Source organism: Arachis stenosperma, chromosome 6 (genome assembly GCF_014773155.1).
Source record: "Arachis stenosperma cultivar V10309 chromosome 6, arast.V10309.gnm1.PFL2, whole genome shotgun sequence".
Lineage (NCBI taxonomy): Eukaryota > Viridiplantae > Streptophyta > Magnoliopsida > Fabales > Fabaceae > Arachis > Arachis stenosperma.
The window spans coordinates 141,068,920-141,082,506 of record NC_080382.1 but is presented as its reverse complement, the minus strand read 5'-3'; the positions used below and the strand labels follow the sequence as shown (position 1 = coordinate 141,082,506).

Below are 13,587 nucleotides of genomic sequence, written 5' to 3'. Positions count from 1 at the left end.
ATTAAACATATTTTAAACTTCAATGAGGCAATGAATATCACATCTAATCTAACCACAGCAAATGCAACAAACAAGATACTCAACTTTATAATTAAGTGAATGACAAAAAAATGTCATGCAAATATCTATAATCTAGAATTAGGGCACCTAGAGCTTGCTGCCCAAGCCTAAAATTTCAAAATGCAACAATGATAAATGCTGTCAATGCAAGAAAAAATGAAAACTAAGACAACAAAATTTTGTTGTGAGAATCATATATCGAAACTAAATTCCCAGGATGTTGGTTGTGAACAAATGGCATAAAGAATGTTTCAATACAGACATTCAATTCATCAAATACCTGTGTTTAAAGCCTTTCAGATGAAATTTAGTACAACAACATGCACATCACTGCAACTAACTATTTAGGCTATATTACACCTTCATTTTAACACTTTAGTACAAATAAAGATCTCATTCTCATAGCTCTATCATATTCTTGTGACATATTTGTTAAGCAAAATGATCAAGCTACCTTACACCATGTAAGAGTGCCACTGCAAACTTTCATCATTTCTTAATCTGAAACATCTATGGTATCCCTTTATTCCTATGTGGCATTGTCACTCTTTGGTACGTCCTTTGATAACAAATAACAAAAAATCAAGGGAATTTCATGCTATGATTTGATTTTGATAAAATTGGCACAAAAGAAAACTATACGTGCTTGGTGATTGTGTGGAAGGAAGCAACATTGACTGATGCTTTAAGTTAAACTGCTTAAAATTCAAAACAAATGTTAATCATGACATATTACCATCTGCAACACAAACATGAATGCAGTGCAAAATGAAGAGAGAAAACAAATCAGAAGAACACATAAAACATATGAAATGAAACCTTGTTCATAATAGCATACTGGAAATAGAACATCTACACTTGGTCAATGATCTCTTTCAAATATAAATGAACGAAACCGAACTGTTGAAACAAAAATCTAGATCAAATTGCCTTCTAGAAAGCATGGTTTCAATTCGAAACACAAGTAGGCATCATTTGATGCAAGATAATTGCTTTCTCCTCTCAGAGGCAAAAGGCTTCTATTGTTCTTTAAAGCAGTTAGCCAGTTACAATTTGAATCATGTTACAGTGTTACACCACTGTGATGCTACAACTTTTAACAATAACATCAACTCTGGTTTCGAGTATATCCAGTGCTGTAGTTTATTTTCGAGTTGACAATATGATCGTATTCTCGAATTGACAATATTGGCAGAAATTCCTGTTGAATTACAACGATATATTGAAAGAATAGTTTCTAGTTTAATTCTATATTTAACACAAATTATCAACACACTTTTAACTATTCCATACAATCTTCTTTAAGTGCAAAAAAAGACAAAAAATTACAGAAAGGATAACAAATTAACAACTCAGTCCCTTTCTCACATGAGCTGGTCATTTTTGAAACCTTTAACTATTTCGAAATTTTGCAACTATATATCAGCAATTAATTAGAACTCAGGGGTGTAAGTGCAGTGTAATAATACCCCATACATAACATCACACGAACTATGTAAGTAAAAGATATAAAAATATTTAAAAAGAAAAAAAAAGAACAAGCGTACACAAACATACTTTACAAATCAGGCCTTGAGAAGTTCGAAATTGCAGAATGGTGGCAAATGCAAGCAAGGTTTTGGTGATTCTCAGTGAGCCTTTCGTCTCTGGATGTCGCCGAGTTGCTGCTGCAGCTGCTGCTGCTGCTGCTGTATGGGGCGGGGCTTATTCTCAGTGGCCAATCTGTAAATCCAATATACCTAAGGGGGGTCACGAGAGCAAATAAGCAAAAAACAACATCACTAGGGTTTGTTCCTGTAAATAAAGAAAATGAATGTTCCAGAGAGAAATTGAGAAGAAGAAAAAAGAGGATAGAGTTAGTACCAAGGCGAAGACGTGAGCTGCGATGAGAATAACGACTAAGAGAGGCAGTGCGTTGAGGATCCATGGATGCTCAAGCGACTTCACCATTGCGAGAGAGCGAGAAGCGAGAGAGAGAGATTAGGATTTGGAGCCTTGATACGGTGTCGTTTTGTTGTTAGATTTGTTGAAGGTGATTTAGTCGTTTTACTTTATCGGCAAACGGGGATCTCTCTGTCCGGAGAAGACAGGCTCTGCCACTACGGTTAACTTACTTTACTGTACAGTTGTATCAGATTTTGGATCATATCACCTTTAAATATTTTTTTAATATTTTTTTTATCTCATCTATAAAATAAATAATAAAAAAATATTATTTATTTTCTAAAATAAAAATTTAAATTTTAAAAAATTTATATTCATCATATAATTTTTTAAAACAATTCCAAATATATTTAATTAAATCCAAATTTGAATTTAATATTTTTATTAGATTTATTTTGTAAAATCGAATCTGATTTTAAATTAATTCAAAATAAATTATGTTAAATTATATCGATCTTTATATCATTAATATATAAGATAAACCACTAAAAATATATTCCAATTATTTTTACATTAATAAAAATATTTTTAAATTTTATTATTAATAAAGGTATCTTAAATTATTTAAAAATGTGGTAAAATTATACACTTATAAATTAAAATATTTTGTATTAACAAAAAATAATGATGCTACAAATAGAATTTTTTATGTAATAGATCATAGATGAGACTTTAATCTTAACAAGTGAGTCACGTTACAATTTTTTGTTAATAGAATATTTTTGACACATTTTTAAATAATTTAAAAATATTTTTATTGATAACAAATTTTAAAATTATTGTTATCAATGCCAAAATAATTCAAATACATTTTTGTGATTTACCCAAATATATATAATTTTATAAATTTTTTTACAACAAAAAATTAAACTTAGTAATTATTATGTAACATTTATATTAAAATAAAATATTTAAAATAAAAATATTATATAATATAAAATATTAATTAAATTATACAAATATTTTATTATTCAAATTTAGAAATGATAAAAATCTCCAAGGCATGGGATGTCTCAGGACTATTCTGAACAAGGATATGTATATAGAAAAGTGAAAATTCAGGTATAGTCGATTTTACGTAAAGTTGATAGTTAAGAATCATTAGATAAAAATTTAGTCAAATCAGTCAAATCATCTAACGGCTCTCAATTATAAACTTCACGTGAAGTCGACTGCACTTGAATTTTCACCATATAAAAATCTTTTGTTCGCGGGGACAGAAATGAAGGCAAAATTGATGAGAAATACCTTAGTTGTTCTTAATGGCTTATTTCCGCTATAGATTTTCTTTAGAATAAATCTCTACATACAAGTTAATTAATTAAATAAGTCCAACAAGTCATTTATATTTACGCGTGTATGTTTTTCTTCGCGCCCCCTATTGCACACATCTTCTTCTTCTTCTTCTCTTCCTTTTTCGTTATTTTTCTCTTTCGTTATCGTCGTCACCAACACCATCTCCTCCTCTTCCTCTTTCTTTTCTGATTGGAATTTTTTCTTCTTCTTTTTCCTCCTTCTCCTCCATCATCTTCATCATTATGATCATCATCGTTATAGTTATTGTTGTTTTCTTCTTATACGTATCGTCGTTATCGTTATCGTAGAATTTTTGCCATATTGATAACATTGCCTGATCCAAAATTGATTTGGATGTGTTTTTGTTGATAGTTCACTTATTTTTGTGTATTATTTTCAAACTCAGTTTGTGTGTCGTAATCATTAAAGAAAATATTTTTGTGTATTTGTAGCAAAATTTTGGTATAAAAATTAAGAAATTTATGTGTTACTATTAAAAAATTTCGGTGTATTTTTATTTTGATAAGTTCTGCATAATTCAAAACACTTCCTCTTACTCTTCCTCATTTTTTGTTGCTTCTTCTTTTTCATCGTCTTTTTTTTTTCTTATTCATCTTTTTTTTTTGTTTTACCTTTTCAAGTTTTTTCTTGTCTTACTCTTTTAACAAGAATAAAAATAAAAAAAACTAAACAAAGAAGAAGAAAAAACATATAATACTGCAAAAATACTTGAAAAAATATGAACCTACATTCGTTCAACGAAAAGAAAGAAAGAAATAAGAAAAAAAAGAAAAAAATGCATAAAAAAATATTTTTGCCCATTTGTAGCAAAATTTCGGTGTAGCAGTTCTGAATTTGAATTATTATTGTGATGAACCTGTTCCATTCTCGTTTCGGTATATTTTGAAAAACTTTCTGTGTGTTTTGAAAATCTTTTGATCTATTTTAAAAAATTTTCGATGTATTTATATTGTGATAAGTTTTGTATAATTCAAAATTCTTCTTCTTCTTCTTTCATTTATTCATAATTCTTCTTAGGAAGAAAAGGTTAAACAAAAAATACATAATGTTGTAAAATTAATAAAAAGAGGAGGAGGAAAAAAATGTAGTAATAACATCAGCAATAAAAAGAACGACGATGAAGATGAAACACGCGAAGAAAATGGAGGAGGAACGCAAAAAAAAAAAAAAGAAGAGGAGGAAGAGGAGGAGGAGGAGAAAAAATATATAAGCAAGTTTTGTTGGGTTAGAATTAACTTGTTTAGACTTGTTTGCCAAAAAAACTTATATGAATAGCGGGACTATTTTGTTTAAACTACTATTTCTACCCACAAAAGTTGCAAAGGCTGACACATCTATTTATAAAAGAAGGAAATTACTATTTGTATTCGTGAAACATGAATTTTTGCTAACAAAATTATCCAAATCCTAAAAAAAGAAATTCCCTAATTATCTTCTAATATAATCCATTTATAACTTCTCCTCTTACTCCACATCATCACTTTTCTAATCCCAAGCCCTACCAGCACCCAAACACTTTCTCACCACCACTCTCATCCCCAACTATCACCATCACTCAAAATGCCTCTCGTGCCTCCGACGAACCTTCCAAAAACAGCGACGCTAACTCGCCGCCTCTAGTCTCCCCTCGCTCCGTATCTCCCTACATTTCTTGTCAAAAATCCAATTACGCTACCGAGTTAAACCTTCTCCATCAATGACATCCATGACAGGCTCTTTTATAAAATGCCTCAGCTTGGTCCAACCTACGATAGAAATTCTGAGTTCGAAGGTGGATCGAGGCCATCCAATAAGAGATTGAATAAGTTCTAAAAATTCTCGAATCTTTTCAAGACCATATCGGAGAATTTTCAGTACAGATAATTGACCCATTAGAAACTGAAAAAGTTTCACCAAATTGAATTTAGAGTAAAAAATAGAAACTGGGTGAAATTAATACTGAGGCAGTATTCGCCCTTGATGAATCCTATGTAGTTGCATTGGTCATCCTCCTCGACAGTGCCTAGGAGATAGGGATGTCAATGGGGCGAGACGGGGGCGGGGGATGCTTCCCTGCTCCCCGTCCCCATCCCTAGAATTGATCCCCATCCCCGCCCCGATCCCCGTCATGGGGGGATAATCGTCCCCATCCCCATTCTCCGCGTTCTCTATGTTTTCCGCGGGGCCCTATTTCCCATCTCCCTATGTTGAACATTTATATAAAAATTATAGTAAAAAATAAAAAACAAAACAAAAACAAACTACAAACATTATTACAAACATATCTTATCTAAGATTATAAGTCCAGAAATACAACATAGCAAATCATAGTCCATAAGGGGGTAAGCATTGAACAGGAAGAGTGGTCGGTAGCGACTGACGAGGGGGTATGCTGCTATGGCTGTGACTGTGGACACAACTATGAGGGATTGGGAGTTTTAAACTTTTCTGGATAGTTGGGGCTTGGAAACGGTGCTAAGTGGAATAGTAGGAGAGAATTGAAGACATTCAATAAGGTAGGGTTAGGGTTTTCAATAGGCAAAATTATGAAAAAGTTCCTATATTAGAAATAAATTAAGGATATTTAAATAAACTCAAGAATTCGGGGAATTATCGGGGACGGGGCGGGGATTCCCGTTCGGGTCCCCGCGCCTGTCTCGGGGAGATTTTAGTCCCCATCCCTATCCCCATGGGGAAAATTCCTTGCTTTCAGGTCCCCATTCGGGGCAGTCCCCGCAGGGATCCCCGCGCTTCGAAAAATTTTGACACCCCTACTAGGAGAGCACAGATTAGCGATAATACTTTCATGTCCATGGTGTTTGCTGATGTTGCTCAGGACTAGAGTATTGTTGGAATCAGAATAAAATTCTGCAAAAATGTTAGGTTGGTGGTTGCATAGTGGAAAATTTGGGGATTTGAGTGCAATAGCAAAGTAGTGCGATAGGGTAAGAAACTAACGGCAATGGTGAAAGCTAGGTTTTGGATTTGGGAATGGAGAAGAAGAAATTAGATACCACCAACAACGCTAATGCTGTTTTTCACCCACTCAAACTTCCTCTATCTTGCTCTATTGATCCAATTTCACATTTTTATTGATCTATTTACTTTAGTTTGCATTCCTGATTGAATTCCTAATTTCTATGATGCAACATAAATTCGTACTATGATACACTTGTAGAACACCTGGAGTTCAAAACCACAAATGCATGCCTTCGAAGATTACAGCGGCTGTTGAGGCATACCTTAGTAGCCTTTCCTTCTTCAACAACCATTATCACTCTGCCAGTCAGGCACTCTACCCACTTATTGTGCCCTCCCAACGCAGGTGCCTTTCTCTTGGTTCTCTGCTATGCCAGCGCTGCTCCTCCCTTCTCTGCTTCACTACGTCGCTCGTTCGTTTCTACTCTGCCACGCAACTCTTCCTTAATTTTGGTTGGTCATTGTCACTCTCTTTTCTCAGTAGTTTATCTCCGCTATTTACTGCACTTCTAGCCTCTGATTTTTTTTAAATTATTAGAATTTTCATAAAAATTATCAATAAGACAAAAAAATTGAATACGCAAAAAATAAAAAAAATAGAGATAACAAAAAAAAATTTCCACAACAGGCATTAAAAGTAAAAATAAAAAGAAGATTTAGGTTTACAAATGAAGGACAGAGAGACATCTTCTATCCCTGTCCTATCCTACTAACATCCCTAACCTAATATACTCGAAGCACAACATAAATTTTACCCGAAATTAAATTGAATGAAAATGACAAAATCGAACCAAAGAAAATATACTTTGCATTCAAATCAGGTTGACTAATTCTTTAAATGCAAACCACCAGCCATCAACAAAGTTGCTTCTCACGGATTTTTCTGTGTGGCTATGTGAATGACTGACAAATTACATTTTTGATAATGTTAAAGAAACAAAAAAAATGGCCAAAATTTATTTTATTTAATATTTATTAATTATCCTAATTAGGGGTGCATATGACCCAGTTCGACTTGAAGGTCCAGCTCGGTCTCAAACATTTTAGGGGCTAAGTTGGTGTGATTTCATCGAATTTAAGGTCGGGTAAGAGTCTCAAAAATAGACCCGATCATTATTTCGGGTCGGGTCCGGGTTATAACTCGAGTCACGCGAAGTCGGCCCGGACATCATACACAATTAATATTTTGTGTTATTAATGATGGATCATGATTATTCTTATGTGGAATTTAAGTATTGTAAACCTTAATACTTTGTGTTATTAGTCATTATAAGACTATAAGTTAATGTTTTATGTTTAAAATGCATAAAACTTTAGACTAAAGTATAATATTGTGTTATTTGTATTGATTTAAATATTTGGTATTTTTAGACAATATTAGTATTGATTGTGGTTATGTTTTAATTTTGAAGAAGGGTTGGTTCTTGTTATATTTTTCTAAGTGAATTTTACCATGTTAAATAATAATGGTTGGAGTATTAGAAATTTGAATATTTTTACATGATAGCTTACAAGAAGGTATCAACGTAATGTAATGTTAACGGTGCGGTTTTCACCCGATTTTTACCCGATATAATTGTGGCCCAAAAGTGTATTGGTTTCATCGGGTCTAGGGACGGGTTCGGGTCAAATAAATAGACCCCGTGTATCAAACCCGGCTTCAACCGACCCATGTGCACCCCTAATCGCAACTTTTTTATGTAGGTTTTTTTTAAGCTCTAGGGCAGCATTTGGTTTTAAAGACACAGACATAGAGACATGGACACGCTAGAACATGTCCTATGTTTGTTTATTGAGACACAAATCTTTGATAGACACGTTAGTACACAAGTATACACAAAATACATGTATTCATTATACTTCTAAAATAATGAGACATAGAGACACAATTAATTAGACACAATTTCTTACTCATTTACCCCTTATTAATTTCTTAATTCTAATTCTTTTTTTTCTTTCTCCTTTTCCATCCACTGTGACCGTTTTCCTTCCTCCCTCCTCCCTCCTTTTGTTGTCGTCCAGATTCGCCGTCAGCATTGCATCTCTTCGTCTAGATCCGTCGCCGCTGCGTCTCCCCTTTCGCCCAGATCCGTGTGCCGCCGCCGCTGCGTCTCCTACTTCGTCCAAATCCGAGCGCTGCCCTGTGTCTCCTCCTCCGTCCAGATCCATGCGCCACCACTTGTCTCCTCTTTCGTTCAGATCCGTCGTCGCTGCTAAGTCTCCTTCTTCGTCCAGATTTGTGGCTGTCGCCTCTCCTCCCTCTTCGCAATGCCCACGGCCCCCCTCCCTCTTCTTCTTCGAGTTTGTCATTGCCGCCTCTTCCTCTATCTTGGTTCTCCTCTTTTCACAATTTGCTCTTCAGTTACATTCTCTTTCCTTTTTGTTTTTTTGTTGAAAAATAAAATTTTTTGTTAATTCTTGTAAAATTTTTGCTGATTAATTTGTGGTGAATTGTGTGTAATAATGAATCTAAAGTGGTAGAGATGATGGATGATAGTAGTAGCAATGGTGGCTAATTTTTTTTATAAGAATAACATAGACTTTTTCTAATTTTATTGTGTCTTGTTTAATGTTTATCAAATACAATACATAAATACTAATAATTTATCTTTATATTTTTAATGTCTATATTTCTGTTTTAAGAGATCCGTAAACCAAACGCTGCCTAAGTGAATAAAACACATTAGTGACATATATACGTAATAACTGATTAACTGTAGCTTGAAGCACAAGGGTAAGCTATATCATCTATATGACAAAGAAAATAATTTGTTGCCATCATTAATGTAGACCTTAATCAATATTTTGGCAAGTATGAACAAGTTGCTAGATATTTAGACCAAGAGAAAAAAAGTTATACGCATCTCCAAAAAATATGTGATGTTTTAATTTTGTCTGAAGTTATTTGATGCCAGATATACCATTTTTTTTAAAACAATATCTTAGCAATTAGATGGACATTTTTTAAAAAAATATTATTTATATATAAAAATCAGTTATTAATATATTTATATATAAATATATGTATAATTTAATTTATTTTTAATATATATTTATATTTTAATATATATTTTATATTAATGGTTAATTTTAATAACTGATTTTAATATATACATATCATATTTTTTTTAATATTATGCATGACTACTGATTCCGTAACACACGCATTATGCAAGATTATTGAGAGCTGAATTTTCATTTTAAGTTTTCTTTTTTTGCCTTTAATTGTTATAGTGTAATTTCCTTGCATATGTAATGCAAGATTGCAAGGTGGAATCATTGCTTTTGAGGATATAATTTATGATGAGTTAAAATTAGGTAAAAACTTATATGAAGTTCGCTTTTATACAAAGTTGATATTCAAGATAAATATCGTTAAATAATTTGATAAATTTGACTAAATTATTATCTAACGATAAAATTTTAATTATTAATTTCACATAAAAATAACTACACGTAACTCTTTACCTTAAAATTATATTAGAAAAATCTTTAGCAAAGATATGGTATGAGAGTAGGAATAAGATTTTTTCAGTCATTCATTCTCTGATACTTAGGGGTAAGATTTAGCTTAGTGATGATAAAATAAAAATAAGGACTTGTAAACAATTATTGAAGGTGGCTTAGAACCATTAATTAAGATGAGAAGAATTGAAGAGTGAAAAGGACATAGCGTTGTGTTCACATGGACTTGTCGTCGAAGAAGTACTAATTCTAATTAATGAGTGAGATACTTGACCCAGTAAGAGATACTTCTATTACTTTGACTGAAGCCACTCAAATTGACCAGAATTGAAGCTTCCTCCTCCCATCTCTTGGAACTCTTATCAGTATATAAAAAGAGAGCATATGGTGTTGTGTTCTTGAGAGAAAAATTAAAGTATTATGATGATGATGTCCATTCGCCTACCCTTTGAAAAGAAGAAATTGATGGTGCCAAAAGGGTACTTTGCAGTGTATGTAGGAGAGGTTGAAAAGAAGAGATTTGTGATACCACTTTCATTCTTGAATCAGCCTTCGTTTCAACAACTGCTGAGTATGGCCGAAGAAGAATTTGGCTTCACACATCCAATGGGTGGCCTCACAATTCCTTGCACACAAGACACTTTCATTCATCTCACTTCTCTCTTGCATGCACAAACACAATGATCACAACTCTCAACTATATCTATTTTTTTATTCTTTTGACACTGCCTTCCTTACTTAATGTATATTCACATATTTCTTTGTAACTTCAACTATATATTATTGTTACGTTGTATCAACTCATGTAACGTTCAATCAAATTGCGCCACGGCCCAATTTAAATTTCTTGTTTAAATTGCTCTTGCAATCGTAGCAAGATACAAATTTTCTAGTTACAATCTTTTTCATATATACTTAACACACTACCACATACTAATTAAAAAAAATACAACCCAGTAGTGCATCTGTGCAACTGAGATCAGCCCTAAGTGGTGACTTCAGAGTCATATCAATGATATCATTGTGTTTTGAATCCTTCAAAAGCTATATATAATTTTTTATTAATTACAAATCTGTTGTAAAATAAATAAAAGATATACTAAATATAAAATAAAGATGTATAAATAGAAGACTCTAGTATTAATGTAATTAGCTCAATAGAAATTATTCATATATTTATAAGTAGTAACAAAAGAAAGAGAGAGAGAGAAACTATTCGTAGAGAATAAAGAGAGATAAGATTTTATTAATTGTGTATAGTTCTTCAGATTGCTTCACTATTTATAGGCATGTGAAGCTTACAATTTCAACTTCATTAATTTATGTTTGCCATGAGGAGTTGAGCCATTCAGCATTGAAATCAAATACCTGTATTAATGATGGTCATCCACCTCATCTTTCATCCTTATCACAACACTCCCCCTTGGATGACTATTTAGGATTATTGCCTCGTTAAAACCTTACTAAAGAAAAATCCAGTGGAAAAAAACCTTAGTGAAGGAAAAAGAGTAGAATATCCTTTTTAGTGATGGGGATTGCCTCATTAAAAACCTTGTCAAGAAAAACCCAATGGGAAAAAACCTGACCAAGGAAAAAAAAGAGTACAGTTTCCCCCTCTTGCTGACATTATTTTATTTTTCGAAATCGGAGTATCCCAATCTGATGTACCAATCTTTCAAAAGAAGATTTTGGGAGTGACTTTGTGAATAAATCTGCCAGATTATCACTTGAGCAAATCTGTTGGACATCAATTGTCCCTTGATTTTGAAGATCATGAGTGAAGACGAATTTGGGAGAAATATGCTTTGTTCTATCGCCATTGATATATCCGCCCTTAAGTTGAGCAATACATGCTGTATTATCTTCAAACAGGACAGTTGGAGCTATCTTATGATCAATCAGTCCACATGATGACAGAATATATTGGATCACACTCCTCAGCCAAAAACACTTGCGACTAGCTTCATGTATTGCTAGTATTTCAACATGATTAGAGGATGTTGCTGCAATCGTCTGTTTCGTGGACCTCCATGATATAGCTGTACCACCATATGTGAATAGGTATCCTGTTTGAGATCTCCCTTTGTGTGGATCAGACAAGTACCCAGAATCTGCATAGCCAACTAATAGTGACTTGGATTCATAGGGATAAAATAATCCCATATCAACCGTTCCATGAAGATATCGAAAGATTTGTTTGACTCCACTCCAATGTCTTCTGGTTGGAGAGGAACTATATACCTTGTTAGTAAATTCACCGCGAATGATATGTCAGGTCGCGTATTATTAGCAAAATACATTAGCGCTCCAATGACACTAAGATATGGTACTTCAGGACCAAGGATATCTTCATTCTCTTCTTTAGGACGGAATTGATCCTTTTCCACATCCAAAGATCTTACGATCATTGGGGTACTCAAGGGATGTGACTTATCCATATAAAATCTCTTCAAGATCTTATCTGTGTATGTTGTTTGATGAATAAAGATCCCATTTTTTATATGCTCGATCTGCAGGCTGAGACAAGATTTAGTTATTCCAAGATCTTTCATCTCAAACTCTTTTTTTAGAGTTTTTATAATTGTTGGAATCTCTTCAGGAGTTCCAATGATATTTAAATCATCAACATACACAGCAATTATAATGAACCCAGATGCAGATTTCTTTATGAAAACGCATGGACATATATCATCATTCTTGAATCTATTTTTGGTCAGATACTCAGTAAGACGATTATACCATATTCGTCCAGATTGCTTCAGACCATATAAAGATCTTTGCAATTTGACTGAGTATAACCACTGCGAATATTTATTGGATGGTTTAGATATCTTTAATGCTTCAGTGATTTTCATATAGATATCACGATCTAATGAGCCGTACAAATAGGCTGTTACCACATCCATTAAATGCATATGCAATTTATGATATGCAGATAAACTGACCAAATAACGCAATATTATCGCATCCACTACAGGGGAATACATTTCTTCATAATCTATACCGGGTCTTTGTGAAAAACCTTGTGCCACAAGTCGGGCTTTATAGCGCACAACTTCATTTTTCCCATTTCGTTTTCTCACAAATATCCACCGGTATCCAACAGGTTTTACATCTTCTGGTGTACGAACTACAGGTCCAAAGACTTCACGTTTTGCAAGTGAGTCTAACTCAGCCTTCATGGCTTCTTTCCATTTTGGCCAATCATTTCTTTGTCGACATTCTTCGACTGATCTTGGCTCAAGATCCTTACTTTCATGCATGATATTTAATGCCATATTATATACAAATATTTCATTGACAATTGTCTTATTTCGGTCCCATTTCTCTCCTGTAAAGACATAATTTATCGAGATCTCGTCATTTTTATAATTTTCAGGTACCTGAACGTCTTCTGGCGTTAACATTATATCAGAATTTTGGACAACTACAAGTGTCTCTACTATGTCTTTTTTAACAGGAATAATATTTACCTCTTTTCGCTTTCGAGGATTTATATCTTTGGAACCGACAGGCCTGCCACGCTTCTGGCGTGAATTTGCTTCAGTGGCTACGTATTCTACTGGGACATCAATTCGAATAGGGGCATTTTTCGTTGGTATATACGACTTGGTTATCCTCTTTGTATCGAAAAATGCATTAGGCAATTCATTTGCTATTCTTTGCAAATGTATAATCTTTTGAACTTCTAGTTCACATTGCCCTGATCAAGGATCTAAATGCATCAAAGATGATGCATTCTAATTAAGTTCCTTTTTCAGGAAACTTATTCTCTCTCCCTTAATGTTGGAAATTTTGATTCATCAAAATGATAATTCGCAAACTGGGTTTTAAATACATCTC

General features: G+C 33.3%; 1 protein-coding gene and 1 long non-coding RNA gene across 2 annotated transcripts; one reads left to right on the top strand and one right to left on the bottom strand.

Annotated features, from left to right (window-relative positions):
* Positions 1-1,282: 1,282 nt before the first annotated feature.
* LOC130936379 (uncharacterized) lies at positions 1,283-2,174 on the bottom strand. The gene is made up of 2 exons (XR_009068100.1): positions 1,924-2,174; positions 1,283-1,782 (listed from the first exon to the last, which is right to left on the bottom strand). It is a non-coding gene; the product is annotated as an uncharacterized LOC130936379 (long non-coding RNA).
* A 7,955-nt stretch (positions 2,175-10,129) lies between these two features.
* On the top strand, positions 10,130-10,656 carry LOC130933305 (auxin-responsive protein SAUR23-like). Its single transcript, XM_057862887.1, has one exon. It carries the CDS (start codon positions 10,165-10,167, stop codon positions 10,426-10,428), a length of 264 nt encoding a protein of 87 aa, XP_057718870.1. The 5' UTR covers positions 10,130-10,164; the 3' UTR covers positions 10,429-10,656.
* Positions 10,657-13,587: the final 2,931 nt, after the last annotated feature.

What these genes read in the sequence shown, in the direction of transcription:
- LOC130933305 (XM_057862887.1), top strand. Translation starts at nt 10,165, where the DNA reads ATGATGATGATGTCCATTCGCCTACCCTTTGAAAAGAAGAAATTGATG.